Source organism: Ranitomeya variabilis, chromosome 6 (genome assembly GCF_051348905.1).
Source record: "Ranitomeya variabilis isolate aRanVar5 chromosome 6, aRanVar5.hap1, whole genome shotgun sequence".
Classification (NCBI taxonomy): domain Eukaryota; kingdom Metazoa; phylum Chordata; class Amphibia; order Anura; family Dendrobatidae; genus Ranitomeya; species Ranitomeya variabilis.
The window spans coordinates 242,254,961-242,275,070 of record NC_135237.1 but is presented as its reverse complement, the minus strand read 5'-3'; the positions used below and the strand labels follow the sequence as shown (position 1 = coordinate 242,275,070).

The following is a 20,110-nucleotide window of genomic DNA, read 5'->3' as shown; positions in this document are numbered from 1 at the left end:
CCATGGGAACCATGACCTTCTGGGCCAGAACGGGGCTATTAGGATCACTCGGACCCTGTCTTCCCCTATTTTCCTCAGAACTATAGGAATTAGGTTTAGAGGGGGAAAGGCATAAGCGAGATTGAAGTTCCAAGAGATTAGAAGGGCGTCGACTGCATACGGGTTGTCCCTTGGATTTAAGGAACAGAATTGATGTAGTTTTCTGTTTCCTCGGTTGGCAAAGAGATCTATTTCTGGACATCCCCATAAATGCACGATCTGATTGAAGACAGCCGGCTTTAGAGAGCAGTCCCCTTGTTTGAGTTCGTTGCGGCTTAAATAAATCGGCCATGGTATTGAGCTTTCCCTTTATGTGAAGAGCCGTAAGGGAAAGTAGGAGATTCTCAGCCATCTGAAAAATACGATTCGCAACCTCCATTAACGAACCAGACCGTGTACCTCCTTGATGGTTAATATAGGCAACGGTCACCTGGTTGTCAGAGAACAGTCTGACATGTCTACCCTGTAAGGGTATAAGGAAACTAACGCGCGTTCTACTGCCAACAATTCCTTTAGATTAGAGGATGAGTTTTATTCAGACTGGGACCACAGACCCTGGATCCAATTATTCTCCCAGTGTGCCCCCCCCAACCCTTGGGGCTAGCATCAGTTGTTATTACCCGCGTTATATGATTTGTCCAGGGTACCCCTCTACGAAGATTTGGTATGTGCGTCCACCAAATTAATGAATTAATAGTCTCAACAGATAGTGACAAAAATTATGTAGGACATCCCACTGCAGAGATCTGGTGTGAAACTGAGCCCAGAGAACCGCCGGAATACAAGAAGTAAGAGAACCCAAAAGTGACATCGCTCCTCTTAAGGAGACTAAGGGATTACTAATCATTCTGGTGGCCAGCCGATGAATACTATCCACTTTTGAGTCCGGCAGGCGACATTCCTGCTGACTCGAGTCTATGATAAGACCTAAAAACTCTTGTGATTTTAAGGGCTGCAGACGAGACTTTTTGAGATTAATAATCCATCCTAATTCGTGTAATGCTGCTATCACTTTCCCCAATTGGTCTTTACAATGTGACTCTGAACGTCCCACAATCAATAAATCATCTAGGTAGGGAATTAGTATGTTTTGTTCGTGAAGGTGCGCCATAACTTCTACCATGATCTTAGTAAAAACACGGGGTGCAACTGCAACACCAAAGGGAAGTGCCTGATACTGGAAGTGTTCTACTGTGCCGGCAAGTGAAACCGCCACCCTGAGAAAATGCTGATGATCTACATGTATTGGGACATGATAATAGGCGTCTTTCAGATCTAAGGCTACGTTCACATTTGCAATGTGCGCCGCAGCGTCGTCGCCGCAAGAAAACGCATGCGTCGTGCGGCCCTATCTTTAACTTTGGGGCCGCATGTACATGCGTTGTGTTGCGTTGTGCGCCGCATGCGGCGTTAGGGCACACCTGTCAGGGCGCGGCAAACGCAACATGTTGCATTTTTCGGGCGGCGCCGACCTTTTAAAAAACGCATGCGTCGTGTTTGCATCGTCGATGCGCCTTATTCCCCATTGAATTGCATTGACAACGCAGACGACGCAAGTACTTGCGTCGTGGTGCGTTGTACGACGCATGCGTTTTCAATAAAAAAATGCAAAACATTGTCTAGACTTTGTCTAGACACTAAAAAACACTATATATATATATATATATATATATATATATATATATATATATATATATATATATATATATATATATATATATATATATATATATATATATAAAAAAAAAAAAAGGGGGGTAGCCATTGTCTTTCACAAGGCTATCAGAGAAGACAGAGAGAGGATCAGAGAAGACAGAGAGGATCAATCTGCTTTCAAAAACTGTGTATATTAATTTCGCTTTGCATTTTTTTTATTCTGTGTTTTATTTCTTGATTTTGATTTAATTTGTGCAATGTTTGGTCTGTGCTATTGTACGGTTATGGCACTGTGGGTTGTTATTGAAATATTGTGTTTTTTAATCTGGTTCTGATGTACTTCTGGCGTTATATGATGGCGTTTCTTGTCTTCGGCCTTGCTTGGTGTTGGATTGGTTTTGGATTGGTTTTGGGTTGTTCTGGTGTCATGCGGTTGATCAATGTCTTTTTTTTTGCTGATTTTTTATTGTTAAATTTCTGTTGCATGTCTTTTTCTGGTTTCTATTGTTGGGGGTAACCGTATGGCGTTTTCTTGGCTCATGTCTTGCTGTGTTTTATTATGCTGTTGGCATTTTTTTTTCTTTCCTTGAGTGTCTTTTCTTGCTGGTGGGGGGGGCTACATTTATGATGTTTCATTTGTATTGTATTGTTCCGTGTGGCTATATGCCATTCTATTTTCAATTGTATTTTTTTTTTTTTTTTTTTATCTCTGATGGTTTTACGTTGTTTTCCGTATGGCATATATCTCCTTCCTTGACTGTTTGCATTGCCAAGTGTGTAGTATGCATGTTTGTTTTTTTGTTGGTGTGGCACTTTTTTTAGAATGGTATTTATCACCTTTTTCTGATGTATTTCTGTGGTTATATGTCACCAGATGGTGTTTTGGATCATGTCTTGTTGTAATTGTAAAGTATGGCGTTCATTAGTTTGCTATTTCATTGTGCCTTATTTTTTTCTGTATAAATAAAGGGTTTTTTTTATTATTTTTTTTTTTTATTTTTTAAAATTTGGACATAGGTGTCTATTTTTGCTTTATTTTGTTTGGGTCTATTCTGGATGAAACTTTTTTATACTCTGCATTGTGTTATATCTTCTATTGTATTCTCTTGCAATGTATGGCGTTGTGGTGTCGCTTGTTGAGTTTGCATTGTCCTATCAGTCAACAGTCCATTGTGTTTTTTTTTTTTTGTTGTTTTGGCTATTTTATTGTATGTGGCATTGTTAGCTTTGGATGTGATTTTTTGCTAATTTTTTCATTGCAGAACAAACTTGCAAGAATGGTGAGTGACTCCAAACATAGCCAATCGGCGCAGGGGAGTGCGGTGAGTAATTATATCCAGTTGCTTACTATTTGCTGTCATTTGTAGCATTGGCAATAATTTTTGTCTACAATTTTTACAGGCTTCTTCAAGTGAGGGGGAAGGCACTCAGCGGGAGCAGAGAGCTCGGGGCCAAGGTGTGGCGTCAAAACGGCGAGTGAGTATTTTTTATTTATTTTTTTTATTTTTTTCTTGACTAGCATCCTGCTGTGAGGAACAGTACATTTGAGGAGCATCCTGCTTTCACTAGGGATAGCTTTTAAGGGCTGCAAGTATTGGGGGAAGGTAACAAAGTTGAACTCCCTGCACAAAAACATACCTAAATACAGGTGTAGAAACCAGAAATATACATACATCAAATGGCAAAGACAGGACAGGGCAAAGGTACATATCATGACAGGTGCTGGTGGTTGTTAATATTTGCATATTTGTAACCTTAATGTTTTCTAATTTTTCTAGGTTTCACAACGGGACCAAGGAGATAGTGGGATTGATGTGGACCTCCTTATCACCTGCATACAGAAGCGTGGCCCGTTGTGGGACAGCCGTGACCCCCGGCACATGGACCAGGTGGTGTTGAGGCGTTTGTGGGTTGAGGTGGCAAAGTCGCTGTGGGATGGCTTTGAAAGCGCTTCAAGCAGTGACAAAAGCAACTTTGGTGAGTATTGCTGATACGCCGTGCTGATACGCTGCTATGACCCATCATGCCAGGATAAACACAACCGTGTGTGATGCGATCAACGCCTTCAACTTTGCATCACACACGGTTGTTTTATCCTTTTTAAATGCTAAATATGTAACCTTTTTTTTTCTTTGCATTCACAGTTAAAAAGTTGAGGACCAGATGGCGATCCATGAAGGACCGTTTCAATAAGGGGCTCCATACTGAGGAGGAGCAATTTCGGAGTGGTGCTGCTGCGGCCAAGTCTGTGCCCTACAAATACCACAGGGCATTACAGTTCTTAAGACCGGTCCTTGGCCGCTGACAGTAAGTATTTTGTCCACATACCATATTGCACAACCACATTGTACATTGCCCAGCCACGTACATTGTGCATCCACATAGTATATTGGCAGGCCACTATATCGCAGCCACATAGTACACGTTCTAGCCACGTACCCACATAGTATATTTCACAGGCACATAGTGTATTGGCCATCCATGTAGTTAGCGTAAGCATATTGGCCATCCACGTAACTTTTTCCCTAGTGGGATGGTATATAGCCCATTAGTAATTTTTTGGGTTAAGCGTGAGTCCTTGTAGTCCATGACAGGTTACGTTCTGAGTCAGGGTAGTTCTGATCGCAGGAATAATGATGACGTCTCGATCACATGATCCTAACGTCATGGCCCTTTGCTGCGATCAGATCAGGAGAGATATAGAGAGCTATATAGAGAGCGAGAGAGCGAGAGCTATATAGAGAGCGAGAGAGCGAGAGCTATATAGAGAGCGAGAGAGCGAGAGCTATATAGAGAGCGAGAGAGCGAGAGCTATATAGAGAGCGAGAGAGCGAGAGCTATATAGAGAGCGAGAGAGCGAGAGCTATATAGAGAGCGAGAGAGCGAGAGCTATATAGAGAGCGAGAGCTATATAGAGAGCGAGAGAGCGAGAGCTATATAGAGAGCGAGAGAGCGAGAGCTATATAGAGAGCGAGAGAGCGAGAGCTATATAGAGAGCGAGAGAGCGAGAGCTATATAGAGAGCGAGAGAGCGAGAGCTATATAGAGAGCGAGAGAGCGAGAGCTATATAGAGAGCGAGAGCTATATAGAGAGCGAGAGAGCGAGAGCTATATAGAGAGCGAGAGAGCGAGAGCTATATAGAGAGCGAGAGCTATATAGAGAGCGAGAGAGCGAGAGCTATATAGAGAGCGAGAGAGCGAGAGCTATATAGAGAGCGAGAGAGCGAGAGCTATATAGAGAGCGAGAGAGCGAGAGCTATATAGAGAGCGAGAGAGCGAGAGCTATATAGAGAGCGAGAGAGCGAGAGCTATATAGAGAGCGAGAGAGCGAGAGCTATATAGAGAGCGAGAGAGCGAGAGCTATATAGAGAGCGAGAGAGCGAGAGCTATATAGAGAGCGAGAGAGCGAGAGCTATATAGAGAGCGAGAGAGCGAGAGCTATATAGAGAGCGAGAGAGCGAGAGCTATATAGAGAGCGAGAGAGCGAGAGCTATATAGAGAGCGAGAGCTATATAGAGAGCGAGAGAGCGAGAGCTATATAGAGAGCGAGAGAGCGAGAGCTATATAGAGAGCGAGAGAGCGAGAGCTATATAGAGAGCGAGAGAGCGAGAGCTATATAGAGAGCGAGAGAGCGAGAGCTATATAGAGAGCGAGAGAGCGAGAGCTATATAGAGAGCGAGAGAGCGAGAGCTATATAGAGAGCGAGAGAGCGAGAGCTATATAGAGAGCGAGAGAGCGAGAGCTATATAGAGAGCGAGAGAGCGAGAGCTATATAGAGAGCGAGAGAGCGAGAGCTATATAGAGAGCGAGAGCTATATAGAGAGCGAGAGAGCGAGAGAGCGAGAGCTATATAGAGAGCGAGAGAGCGAGAGCTATATAGAGAGCGAGAGCTATATAGAGCGAGAGAGCGAGAGCTATATAGAGAGCGAGAGAGCGAGAGCTATATAGAGAGCGAGAGAGCGAGAGCTATATAGAGAGCGAGAGAGCGAGAGCTATATAGAGAGCGAGAGAGCGAGAGCTATATAGAGAGCGAGAGAGCGAGAGCTATATAGAGAGCGAGAGAGCGAGAGCTATATAGAGAGCGAGAGAGCGAGAGCTATATAGAGAGCGAGAGAGCGAGAGCTATATAGAGAGCGAGAGAGCGAGAGCTATATAGAGAGCGAGAGAGCGAGAGCTATATAGAGAGCGAGAGAGCGAGAGCTATATAGAGAGCGAGAGAGCGAGAGCTATATAGAGAGCGAGAGCTATATAGAGAGCGAGAGAGCGAGAGAGCGAGAGCTATATAGAGAGCGAGAGAGCGAGAGCTATATAGAGAGCGAGAGCTATATAGAGCGAGAGAGCGAGAGCTATATAGAGAGCGAGAGAGCTATATAGAGAGCGAGAGAGCGCGAGAGCGCGATAGAGAGCGCGATAGAGCGCGCGATAGAGCGCGCGATAGAGCGCGCGATAGAGCGCGCGATAGAGAGCGCGATAGAGAGCGCGATAGAGAGCGCGATAGAGAGCGCGATAGAGAGCGCGATAGAGAGCGCGATAGAGAGCGCGATAGAGAGCGCGATAGAGAGCGCGATAGAGAGCGCGATAGAGAGCGCGATAGAGAGCGCGATAGAGAGCGCGATAGAGAGCGCGATAGAGAGCGCGATAGAGAGCGCGATAGAGAGCGCGATAGAGAGCGCGATAGAGAGCGCGATAGAGAGCGCGATAGAGAGCGCGATAGAGAGCGCGATAGAGAGCGCGATAGAGAGCGCGATAGAGAGCGCGATAGAGAGCGCGATAGAGAGCGCGATAGAGAGCGCGATAGAGAGCGCGATAGAGAGCGCGATAGAGAGCGCGATAGAGAGCGCGATAGAGAGCGCGATAGAGAGCGCGATAGAGAGCGCGATAGAGAGCGCGATAGAGAGCGCGATAGAGATAGAGAGCGATAGAGATAGAGAGCGATAGAGATAGAGAGCGATAGAGATAGAGAGCGATAGAGATAGAGATAGATATTTATTTTAAGTTTCATCTTGACTTTAAATTTTATACTTTTTTTGCGGCATAGGCAGCGTCAATAAAGAGTTTTTGACAAAAAAGTTTTTTACCGATGACAGTGGTATGCGGTCAAAAGGCTTTGGCAGCGGGAATGAGCAGTCATTTTCTGCCGTTGGTATGTCCATGATTGTTATCGTCAGCCATAACGGTCAGCTGGCGGTAACAATCAGCAATTTATTATAGGCCACACAGACAGAGACATAGGATTGTAATGTATTGTTGTGTCATGTAATGTTAATTTTATTACAGGAGTTGGCGTATGTGATAGGTTTTTAATTGAAGACTAATTTTTCCCTTATCTTTTCACAGAACACACAGCAGCACCCTCGAGCGAGCTCGCCCCTCAGGAGCGGACCTTCATGAATCGCCATCTGACCCGTCACAGCCCTCCCACAGCGACAGCAGGCTTGCACCACCATCTGGAGAACCGGCAGCCGGTCCATCAGGTGTTCCCCTGCCCGAGGCCTCTGGCGCTCCTTCGTTCGGGAATTCCCGACAGCGCCAGCGGGCCTCGGACAGGCCAACCATGCCCAAATTTTTGCATTTGAGCACGGTCTTCCAGAACTGTTTCAAGGCGTTGGGCGATAGAATGGACACTGCTCTGTCCAATATCGACCGGCGCCTTGAAAATATGGAATCCGAGCTCTCGAGGCCAGCCAAACATTTTTTTAGTGCCATTGCTAAGGGCATGGTGGAACACCTTACGCCGGAACTCCAGATTTCGGTGATGCAGGCCTGCAACACTGCCTACGTGAGGGCTCTGCAGCAGGCTCGGGTCATGCAGTCAGCGACAATGCCCGTAGTGCCGTCGCTGGCTAGCATGACTCCGACTCCTGCTGCAGAGCCACTCCAGCCACCCCACCGAGGTCAACTTGCGGAGCGACGCCACCACAGGCACCCCATTGTGCCGCCGACTCCTGCTCCTGCCAGGCCCTCATCCTCCCGTAGCCGTCATGATGTGGGAGCTGCCGCGGGAGAGCAAAGAAAAATGATAATTACTTACGGGTAATTTGATTTTCCAGAACCATGACAGCACCGCACGTGAGAGATGGCATCCGCCCCCAGGAACAGGAAACCTGTAGCAGAGATAAAAGAATGGGGCGGCCACTCTCTCCTCAGTTTGTTTCAGAGTATGGAAGGTGACCGCTTTGTTAGTACACATTCATATATTATATTTACATTGTATAGCTGTATATTAGCTCTTATCTATATGTCAAGAGTATGTATGTATGTATGTATGTATGTATGTATGTATGTATGTATGTATGTATGTATGTATGTATGTATATATATATATATATATACACACACACATACATACACATATATATATATATATATACACATATATACATACATACACACACTATCTATTTATTTATATATACCGTATTTTCCGGCGTATAAGACGACTGGGCATATAAGACGACCCCCCAACTTTACCAGTTAAAATATAAAATCTTCTTAAAAGTCGGGGGTCTTCTTATACACCGTATGTCGTCTTATAGGGCCGGTGAATATGTGCCTTTTTTTGGGGGGGGGTCGTGATCCTGATGACGACGAGGGGGCGTCTCACAGGAAAGTGAGTATCCCCCATTACCTTATCATAGCGCTGCAGCGTGGGGTCTCTGTGCTGGGAGCGGCGGCTGCTGTGCTGTGGTGCGGCGGCTCCTCTTCTGCAGTGTGGGGCCTCTGTGCTGTGGGGTGGCGGCGGCGGCGTATCTTTATGCAGTCGGGGCTCCTCCGGCATCTCATTAAAGCCTGGAGGCCCCGCCGGCAACTCCATCGGTACAATGCGGTGGCCTCCGGGAAAATGGCCGCTGCTCAGATTCAGATCTCGTCCCGAGATCTCAGGAGACGAGATCTGAATCTGAGCAGCGGCCATTTTCCCGGAGGCAGCTCAATAGGTGCGATGCGGTGGCCTCCGGGAAAATGGCCGCTGGGGGCTGCGCATGCTCAGATTCAGATCTCGTCCCGAAATCTCGGGACACGAGATCTGAATCTAAGCAGCGGCCATTTTCCCGGAGGCCACCGCATTACACCGATGGAGTTGCCGGCGGGGCTTCCAGGCTTTGAGATGCCGGAGGAGCCCCGACTGCATGAAGATACGCCGCCGCCACACAGCACCAGAGGCCCCACACTGCAGAAGAGGAGCCGCCGCACCACAGCACAGCAGCCACCGCTCCCAGCACAGAGACCCCACGCTGCAGCGCTACGATAAGGTAATGGGGGATACTCACTTTCCTGTGAGACGCCCCCTCGTCGTCATCAGGACCACTCCCCCCCCCACCCACCATATACACCCGGCGTACAAGACGATTTCCGGCGTATAAGACGACCCCCGACTTTTAAGAAGATTTTCAGGGGTTAAAAAGTCGTCTTATACGCCGGAAAATACGGTATATTTTTTTATCATATATATATATATATATATATATATATATATATATATATATATATATATATATATATTTTTTTTTTTATTTTATTTTTATTATTTTTTATTTTATTTTTTTTTGTGAATCACACAACCATCACCAAGATAGGGCGGGAATTAATGCGGTGCTGTCATGGTTCTGGAAAATCAAATTACCCGTAAGTAATTATCATTTTTTCCCTTCACCATGACAGCACCGCACGTGAGAGGAAGAAATAGAAGACTCCTTAGGGTGGGACAACAGCAGATAGCACCTTTCTCCCGAAAGCAAAGTTTGAAAGACCTAAGTCTAGCCTATAATGTCGGAAGAAGGTAGAGGGTGAGGACCATACTGCCGCCCTACAAATCGGCTCCACCGAAGCGTTTGCCCTTTCCGCCCAGGATGTGGCAATAGCACGCGTAGAGTGGGCCGTAACACCCTGTGGGGGAATTTGGCCAGAAGAAGAGTACGAAAGTGAGATAGCTGTACGCAACCACCGTGCAATAGTCGCCTTTGAGGCCTTTTTTTCCCCTGGAAGGTGACAAAAAGGGCTGATGACTGACGCAAAGATTTTGTGGCTTCTATGTATTGAAGCAGGCAGCGTCTGACATCAAGACAATGGAAGGTTTGCTCTCCCTGGGATTTTGGTTGAGGACAAAATGAGGGTAAGATAATTTCCTGGTCCCTATGAAATTTGGAATTGACCTTTGGTAGGAAGGCCGGGTCAGTTTTGATGATTACTCTGTCATCCTGGAAGGTAGTATAAGGGGGGTTCACTGAAATAGCCTGCAGCTCGCAAGTACGGCGGGCTGAAGTTAGAGCAACCAGGAGGACAGTTTTTAGTGTCAAAGATTTTATTGAAATAGAATCAAGAGGCTCAAAGGGGGAAACAGTTAGAGCATTTAAAACTAAATTTAGATCCCAGGGAGCCACCTTGGGAGATAATTTTGAGGGTCTAGATGTAAAAGAGGCTCGGATGAACCTATAGACCCAAGGGTGGTCAGCAAGTTTGAGATCAAACAGCGCACCCAGGGCGGAGACATGCACCTTCAGGGTGCTAGTAGATAGCCCGCTCTCCAGACCTTTTTGGAGAAACTCTAAAATTTCTTTTACCGGGACTTCTTGGCCGGTCTGGGACAATTGTCACCCCGAAAATTCCAGGAATTTCTGCCAAATTTTCTAATATTTTTCTGAGGTGACTTTTTTCCTGCTAGCGAGCAACGTGGTTACTAAAGGGTTTGAGAATCCCTTTGCTAGTAGCAGTCCCCTCTCAAGTTCCAGGCGGTGAGATGTAGCCCGTGTACTTGAGGGTGTTGAACTGGTCCCTGATGTAGGAGATCCGATGTATCTGGAAGGATCCACGGGTCCGAGACAGACATGCGTCTGAGCCACGTGAACCATGCTCTTCTCGGCCAAAAGGGAGCTATGAGTATTACTCGTGCTTTGTCTTCCCGAATTTTCCTGAGGACTGTCGGGATTAACGGTATTGGGGGGAAAAGCGTATGCCAGATGAAAGTTCCACTGGTATAGAAACGAGTCTACCCCTTCCGGTTGTTCTCTTGGGTGTAGAGAATAGAACTTGTTCACTTTCCGATTTTGTTTTGTGGCGAACAAGTCTACTTCCGGAATGCTCCAGTTGGCACATATTTTCCCAAAGACTCCCTGGCTCAGGGCCCACTCCCCTTGATGTAATGGGTGACGGCTTAGGAAGTCGGCTACTTGATTTTCTGCTCCTCTTAGGTATGTCCCAGTTAGAGAGAGAAGGTTGTTTTCGGCCCACAAGAAAAGTTCTTTGGCTTCTGTCATCAGGGATGGTGATCTTGTGCCCCCTTGGCGATTTATATAAGCTATTGTTGTGTTGTTGTCGGATAACACCACTACATGCCTTCCTTGTATTTTTTCTCCTATTTGAAGAAACGCTTGTCTCACCGCTGACAGTTCCTTCAGATTGGAAGACGCTTCTGTCATTGAGGGCTCCCATTGACCTTGTAGGACTTGATCCCCCACATGCGCTCCCCATCCCCATGGGCTCGCATCGGTGGTGAGGATTACTGGATTTTGCAATGACCATGGTACCGCTTTGCTTAGATTTTCTGGTTTTAACCACCATTTTAGCGAGTCTTGGACCCTTGGAGATAGGAGAATCTTCCGATTCAGATTGTAAGGGTTTCTTGCTTGCTCGGCTAGTACCTGCCATTGCAACTCTCTCGTGTGGCTTTGGGCCCACCGTGTTGCTGGAATTGTCGCCGTTAGAACTCCCAGGAGCGACATTGCATTCCGTAGAGAGATAGATTGTTGCTGCTGAAGAAGTTGCACCTTCTGTTGGATAGACTGAATCTTCCTCTGTGGGAGGATACACTCCTGCTTGATGGAATTTAGTAGGATCCCGAGGAACTCTTGAGACTGTGTTGGGACAAGTCTTGATTTCTTCAGATTTATCATCCACCCCAATCTTAACACGTTTATAACTGTTGTGACTGCTTTTTCGCAATCTTCTTTGCTGTTTGCTACTACCAAGAAATCGTCCAAATAAGGCACCAGTAATATGTCTTGTTTTCTGATGTAGGACGCCACTTCGGAAATAATTTTGGTAAACACGCGGGGTGCTATGGCTACCCCGAATGGAAGACATTGATACTGTAGGTGGGTGGGAGTTTTTTCGAGGTTTACTAGCAGTCTGAGATATTGCTGATGTTGGCTTGCGATTGGCACATGGTAGTAAGCGTCTGTAAGATCGATTACTGCCATATAACAGCTTGGGTTGAGTACTTTTATCGCCGTCCTTAGAGTTTCCATTTTGAACTTCTCTATTTGAATGTACTGATTTAAGGCCCTCAAATTGAATATTACTCTTAACGAGCCGTCTGGTTTTGGTGTTAGGAATAGGGTGCTGTAGAACCCCTTCCCTATTTCCTGATGAGGAACTCTCACTAATACTTTTTTTTGTATGAGGAGATAAACTTCTCTTTCCAGTGTGGCCTGATTTTTTCCCGCCACCTGGGTCATTTTTAAACGATTTGGTGGGAGGCTGGAGAATTTGAGTTTCAAACCTTCCGATAATAGGTTGGTTATCCACTGAGAAGCCGGCAGTGCCGCCCAGTGGTGGACGAACCACCGGAGTCTTCCCCCCACCGGAATCCTGGCGTCATTGGTGTTTTGGGTCAGATTTAGGGGAAGGCTTGTTGAAAAGGAATCCTCTCTGTTTCTGATCTCTCCAAGGTCTGCCTCGGCCAGACCTGTCATCTGAACGGCCGCGGGCCGCCCTGTATCCAGATCCCCGAAAGGACGAACGGGAAGTCTCCCATCGGCGCCTAGGAAAGGAAGGAGGTGGAAACCGCTTCTTTTTGTCAGATGCTTTTTCAAGAATCTCGTCCAGAGCTTTACCAAAAAGATATTGCCCTTCACAGGGTACTAAGCAGAGTTTGACCTTTGACTGGAAATCAGCTGCCCAATTCTTTAGCCATAATGTTCTACGCCCCTGAGTTGGATAAAGCACAAGCACGTGCGGCCCCCCTGACCGAATCAATTGATGCATCCGCCAGAAATTTTGCGGCACCTTGTAGGGAGGGCAATGCCTCCAGTAGTTTCTCTCGCGGGCATTTATTCTTGATTTGGTCACTTAACTCTTCCAGCCACTTGACCATAGCACGAGCCGTGCAAGTGGCCGCAACCCCGGGCCTAAACGACCATGTTGATGCCTCCCAAGCCGACTTTAGAAAGGCATCCGCCTTTTTGTCAAGAGGGTCTTTTAGGGCTCCCATATCCTCAAAAGGCAATGCTACCCCTTTAGAGGTGCTGGCTATGGCGGGGTCTAGTTTAGGAGCCTTTTCCCATCCTTCACATACCGCTTCATCAAAGGGGTACTTTCGCTTTAAGGCTTGAGGAATGGAGATCTTTTTATTTGGCTTTTTCCACTCTTTCTTAATTAAATTAAGTATACTATCATGGAAGGGAAAGACCTTTCGCCTCTTCCCCTCCAAGTTACTGAACATGCTATCCTGTACTGAACGTGGCTCCTTTGGGGTTTCCACCCCTATAGTTGTTTTAACGAGTTTGAGCAGTTTTCCAATGTCTTCTGACTGGAAATACGGGTGGCCATACTCCTCATCCGAGGAGTCCAAGTCTGAGGCATCAGAGGGGGTTAACACTCCCGGTTCATCCCCTGAATTAATGTCCGACCCCTGCTCACTTGCTGGGGGAGGGGGGTTTTCTTTAGCCGCCTGATGTTTCAGCTGCTCTTTGACTGTAGATTTGACCTCTTCCCGTATTATTGACCTGATGTTCTGTAATAAGGAAGGTGATTCTTTTGCGATTGTTTTATCTATGCAGGCTCGGCAGATTCTTTTGGTATATAGTTTGGGGAGTGCCGCCTTACATAGTGGACAAGCCCTATTCTTTTGTTTGGAGGTGGCTTTCCTTCCCTAAAAAGACACAGTATAGTGTATCAGTGTGTGTGTGATTTTGCCTTACAAAGGCACTCACCCCTCCAGGACCCTGGATACCGCGGTAGCTTGCGTCTCCTCAGACATCCCGGGTACAGGCATCTCCGGATCCATCGCTGGTTCGGTCATGCTAGCAGGCAACTGCGTGCTGTAGAGGACCAGCGTCTAATCCGTTTGCCCCCAATATATAGAAGGAGCGGTGCGCGCGCCTCTGGAACAGCTTCCGCCCGGAAGTGTCCAGCACACCGGCTCCTTCGGCGTGTGACGTCACTTCCGGCGCGACCGGAAGTCGTCATCCTTCACTTCAGCGGCCGGTGTCAGTGAAGGACACGCCCCCTGGGGAGTCCAGCGAGGGAAAAGGCGCGGTACAGCAGCCCCTTTCACCCCAGACAGCACCGCACGCAGTGCCACCGAGCATGGCTGGTCACCCCCGCGGACCTCGGCCTCCGGACCGGAATCAGAGGGTATGACTCCGGAGGTAGGAACTCTGCAACAGGCGTCCACCTGCAGGAACAGGAAACCAAACTGAGGAGAGAGTGGCCGCCCCATTCTTTTATCTCTGCTACAGGTTTCCTGTTCCTGGGGGCGGATGCCACCTCTCACGTGCGGTGCTGTCATGGTGAAGGGAAAAAAGCAAAAGAAAGGAGGACACACACTGAGGCTCTGGCTGCTCCAATACAGACACCAAGTTCGCGTCAGGGCTCTAGCCGCAGCAGGAGCAGCCAGGGCCATTCAAGAACCAGGCAAAGACTTGTGTTGCCTCCTCCCTCCCCTACAGAGGTGGCGGTTTCTTCCCCAGTGTACCCTGCGGAGGGTTTGGACCTGCCATCGAGCCTCCTGGACTCTGGCTCATCATCCTCCTCTTCCTCTCCCCATTCCCAACCAGAGACATACCATTCCCCCATGGTGGCAGAGGTTGATACCCCCTAAGTTTATTTCCCCTTTTTTTTTTTCTGTTTCCCCCCAATAAAAATTGTTCTTTTTAAAACAATATTTGTTCTTATTTTGCAGTATACTTCTCGGCAATTCAAGCCGTGCGCCGTCTACACATATTTTGTGCTTCAAACACCTCATATATGCAATGTCAGACAGTATTTTTACAATTTTTTTTTTTGCCTTTTTTTTTTTTTTTTTTTTTCTGGTTTTGGCTTACAAATACTGATGAAAAATCCTGACCAAATCCTGATGCAATCCTGAACGTGGACACATACCCTAAAGGTACCTTCACACTTAAGCAATGCTGCAGCGAAAAAGACAATGATGCAGAACACTGCAGCGTCGCTATTTGGTCGCTGGAGAGCGGTCTTTGTGACAGCTCTCCAGCGACCAACGATGCCGAGGTCCCAGGGTAACCAGGGTAAACATCGGGTTGATAAGCGCAGGGCCGCACTTCCGATGTTTACCCTGGTTTCCAGTGTTAAACGTTAAAAAAAACAACAGTACATATACTCACAATCGCGTCCCCTGGCGTCCGCTTCCCTGCACTGACTGAGTGCCGGCCCTAACAGCAGAGCGATCACGTCACCGCTGTGCATTCACTTTACGGCCGGCGCTCAGTCAGTGCAGGAAGCGGACGCCGGGGGACGCGAAGGTGAGTATATGTACTGTTGTTTTTTTTACATTTAACACTGGTAACCAGGGTAAATATCAGGTTACTAAGCGCCGCCCTGCGCTCAGTAACCCGATATTTACCCTGATTACCATTGTAAAACATCGCTGGTATCGTTGCTTTTGCTGTCAAACACAACGATACACAGCGATCTGACAACCAAATAAATATGGTATGGTATAAATATGTTCTTTGAAGCAGGGTAGAAAACTTAGAAAAAATTTTTATTAAACAACAACATTTAAAAAAAAAAAAAAAAAAAAAAAAAGGGTTCCAATTTTTTAGATAAGGCACATTACATTTGTGAAGTATAGGTAGATGTAAAAGTTGACCTAACAAAACCAACCTAAATGGATGACATTTATTGCACATAATACTGGAGAATTAGTTTATTATATTATATTTTTAGCACAGTCACAGTAGAGGTATTTATTGGTGTAGTTAAAACCAGAATACAGTCCAACAGTAACATTAACACTACACCTTTTGATCTTGCCATGACACACGGCCAACATCTGAAACAAAATAGGCCGCAAAACGATCCCTCATCTGCGCAATTTCCACACTTGTCCTCAGAGGATGATCATGGTAATCGGGCAATGGGTTGGCTATGGGTTCATCGAGTTCCACGTTCAGTCTCTCTTTGGCCATAATGTAATTGTGGAGAACCACACAAGCCTTCACCACCTCATCCACTGTTTCAATTTTAAGATTAATGGCGGATCCCAATATATGCCATTTGGAGACAAGGATGCCAAAGGCACACTCCACAGTCCTTCTGGCCCTGGACAGTCTGTAATTGAAAATCCTTTTGGTGTTGTCCAAGCCCCGACTGGAGTAGGGTTTCAATAGGTTGGCAGACATTTGGAATGCCTCATCCCCAACCACAACAAATGGCATCGCAGGGCCTTCGGTGTGGGGAAGAGGTCGTGGCTGTGGGAAATGAAAATTGTTTCCATATAATTTTTGGCCCATATCCGACTCCTTAAATGTGCGTGAGTCATTTGCACGGGTAAACGCACCAATGTCCACTGCGAGAAACCTGCAGTCCGCACCTGCAATTGCCATGAGCACAGTTGAAAAGTATTTTTTATAATTGTAGAAAAGGGATCCACTTTTTGCAGGCTTGGTAATCCGAATGTGCTTTCCATCCACTGCGCCAATACAGTTTGGAAAAGAACACACTTGCTCAAATTTCTGTGCGTTTGCCTCCCAGATTTCACTTGTAGGGACGGGTAAAAATTCCTCCCGGAGATTATCCCACAAAGCACGGCATGTCTCAGCAATAATTCCGGAAAGAGTGGAGACTCCAATCCTGAATTGAAAATGAAGTGATCTCAAGGTCACTCCGGTAGCCAGGAAACTGCCAAGAAGATAAAGAAATTACATTAAAGTACATTGCAATTTATAAAAGTACATTGACCATACCAAACCCCAAAAAATTTTTAAAAAAACCAAACAAAAACAAAGGGAAGAACATATCACAGTCATTCAAACAGCTACGTACCGTAGAGTCACCAGCAGCCGTTCCTCTGCGGAAATAGCTCTCCGGAGCTGCGTGTCCTGCCTGCTAATGGATCCTTCCACCCGACGCAGAAGATAGCGGAAGCTGTCCTGAGACATCCTGGTATATTCAAAATATTTCTCCAGGTTGTAATTGAGTTCGCCAAACAAGCAATGGTAGGCTCCACGGCTCTCCCGGACTTCCACGATAGGGTGTATCCAAAAGCGGCGACGACTCCATCTCCGTTTTTCCCTTTCCCTTTGATGAAAACAGGCGACAGCATAGGCATTAGCCAAGGCAAATTCCATCTCCATATCCATGTAGATACTGTCCATGGGACGCTCCATCATGAATACCAGCAAAATGAGAGGAATTCATCTCTGCCAGGGTATATATACACAATTATATTACACCAACCCTCTTCTAGCCATTGGTGGTCCTTATCTAGTGTGTACACACTTTTTATTTGGGGGGGGGGGGGGGGGGGGGGATGAAGAATGACTCACTGTAGGAAAACGCATGCGTCGAAAAACGCAGCTTTTTTGGTCAAAACGCAACTGCGTTTCCAAAAAACGCAGCGTTTTTCGACGCATGCGTTGAACGCATGCGTCGAAAAACCATGCGTTTCTATTGCGTTTTTGTTGCGTCGTGCGTTGCGGCGACGCTGCGGCGCACACCGCAAATGTGAACGTAGACTAAGACAACCATGAAGCAATTGTAAAAGAAGTTTTATTGCCGTTTCCACAGACTCCATTTTAAAGGATGGGATCAGCAAGAATTCATTCAGGCCTTTTAAGTTGATGATGGTACGATATGACCCATCAGGTTTTTTTTATCAGGAATAAAGGGGAATAAAACCCCTTACCTCGCTCTTCCGTGGGCACTCTAATCAAAACCCTTATTTGTTGGAGATCCTGGACTTCTGACTCCAGTGCCAATTGTTCTGCAGGAGAAGAACGGATGGGTGTTAATTTAAATTTGTCCTGAGGGATATGATGGAACTCGAATCTTAGACCCTCTTTAACCCCTTCCCGACCTTTGACGCCACGTAGGCGTCATGAAAGTCGGTGCCAATCCGACTTGTGACGCCTATGTGGCGTCATGGAATGATCGCGTCCCTGCAGAGCGGGTGAAAGGGTTAACTCCAATTTCACCCGATCTGCAGGGACAGGGGGAGTGGTACTTCAGCCCAGGGGGGGTGGCTTCACCCCCCCGTGGCTACGATCGCTGTGATTGGCTGTTGAAAGTGAAACTGACGATCAGAGCGATTTGTAATATTTCACCTAAAAAACTGGTGAAATATTACAATCCAGCCATGGCCGATGCTGCAATATCATCGGCCATGGCTGGAAACACTTATGTACCCCCCACCACCACCACCGATCTCCTCCCCGGTCCTCTGTCCGGTGCTCCGCTCCCCTCCGTCGTCCTGTCCGCTCCCCCCGTGCTCCGATGCCACCCCCCCCATCCTCCGATCCACCCCCATGCTCAGATCCACCCCCCCCCCCCTCATACTTACCGAGCCTCCCGGTGTCCGTCCGTCTTCTCCATGGGCGCCGCCATCTTCCAAACTGGCGGGCGCATGCGCAGTGCGCCTGCCGAATCTGCCGGCCGGCAGATTCGTCCCAGGTATATTTTGATCACTGAGATATAACCTATCACAGTGATCAAAATAAAATAAAAAAACTATAGTAAATGACCCCCCCCTTATCACCCCCACAGGTAGGGACAATAATAAAAAAAGAAAATATTTTTTTTTCTTTCCACTAGGGTTGGGGTTAGAACTAGGGTTAGGGCTAGGGGTAGGGTATGTGCACACAGTGCGGATTTGGCCGCGGATCCGCAGCGGATTTGGCCGCGGATCCGCAGCGGATTGGCAGCTGCGAATTCGTAGCAGTTTTCCATCAGGTTTACAGTACCATGTACACCTATGGAAAACCAAATCCGCTGTGCCCATGGTGCGGAAAATACCGTGCGGAAACGCTGCGTTGTATTTTCCGCAGCATGTCAATTTTGTGCAGATTCCGCAGCGTTTTACACCTGTTCCTCAATAGGAATCCGCAGGTGAAATCCGCAGGTAGAACGCAGTGCCTTTTACCTGCGGATTTTTCAAAAATTGTGCGGAAAAATCTCACAAATCCGCAACGTGGGCACATAGCCTTAGGGAATTAGCGTTAGGGTTGGAATTAGGGCTAGGGTTGGAAATGGGGTTAAGATTAGGCTGTGGTTAGGGTTACGGGTGTGTTGGGGTTACAGTTGGGATTATGGTTAGGGGTGTGTTGGGGCTAGTGTTGGAGTTAGAATTGAAGGGTTTCCATTGTTTAGGCACATCAGGGGTCTCCAAAAGCAACATTGCGCCACCATTGATTCCAGCCAATCTTGCGTTCAAAAAGTCAAATGGTTCTCCCTCCCTTCCAAGCCCCGACGTGCGCACAAACAGTGGTTTACCCCCACATATGGGGTACCAGATTACTCAGGACAAACTGGGCAACAACTATTGGGGTCCAATTTCTCCGTTACCCTTGCGAAAATAAAAAAAATTACTTGCTAAAACATAATTTGAGGAAAGAACAATTATTTTTTATTTTCACGGCTCTGCGTTATAAACTTCTGTGAAGCACTTGGGGGTGCAAAGTGCTCACCACACATCTAGATAAGTTCCTTGGGGGGGTCTAGTTTCCAAAATGGGGTCACTTGTGGGGTGTTTCTACTGATTAGGCACATCAGGGGCTCTGCAAATGCAATGTGACGCCTGCAGACCATTCCATCAAAGTCTGCATTTCAAATGTCACCACTTCCCTTCCGAGCCCTGACGTGCGCCCAAACAGTGGTTTACCCCCACATATGGGGTATCATTGTACTCAAGACAAACTGGACAACAACACTTGGGGTCCAATTTCTCCTATTACCCTTGGGAAAATAAAAAATTCCAGGCTAAAAATCATTTTTGAGTAAAGAAAAAATTATTTTTTTTATTTTCACGGCTCTGCGTTACAAACTTCTGTGAAGCACCTGGGGGTTTTAAGTGCTCACTATGCATCTAGATAAGTTCCTTGGGGGGTCTAGTTTCCAAAATGGGGTCACTTGTAGGGGAGCTCCAATGTTTAGGCACACAGGGGCTCTCCAAACGCGACATGGTGTCCGCTAACGATTGGAGCTAATTTTCCATTCAAAAAGTCAAATGGCGCGCCTTCCCTTCCGAGCCTTGCCGTGCACCCAAACAGTGGTTTACCCCCATATATGAGGTATAGGCGTACTCAGGAGAAATTGCCCAACAAATTTTAGGATCCATTTTATGCTGTTGCCCATGTGAAAATGAAAAAAATTGAGGCTAAAAGAAATTGTGTGAAAAAAAGTACTTTTTCATTTTTACGGATCAATTTGTGAAGCACCTGAGGGTTTAAAGTGCTCACTAT

General features: G+C 46.8%; 1 protein-coding gene across 6 annotated transcripts in view; it reads right to left on the bottom strand.

The window, feature by feature from the left end:
* The window catches only part of CCDC127 (coiled-coil domain containing 127), a 95,012-nt gene that overhangs the window by 53,723 nt on the left and 21,179 nt on the right, over positions 1–20,110 (bottom strand). For 2 of the 6 annotated variants that reach the window (XM_077269534.1, XM_077269535.1), the window contains exon 2: positions 17,560–17,637. The exons of 3 other annotated variants lie outside the window; for them this stretch is intronic. Coding sequence is in view for 1 of the 3 variants with exons in the window: in XM_077269532.1 (XP_077125647.1) it covers positions 15,668–16,553; positions 16,698–16,813 (1,002 nt within the window). In the remaining 2 variants the exon portion in view is untranslated. Of the gene's footprint in view, positions 1–15,401; positions 16,554–16,697; positions 16,953–17,559; positions 17,638–20,110 lie in introns of those variants that run through there. One more of the 6 variants, XM_077269532.1, reaches the window with a different exon arrangement.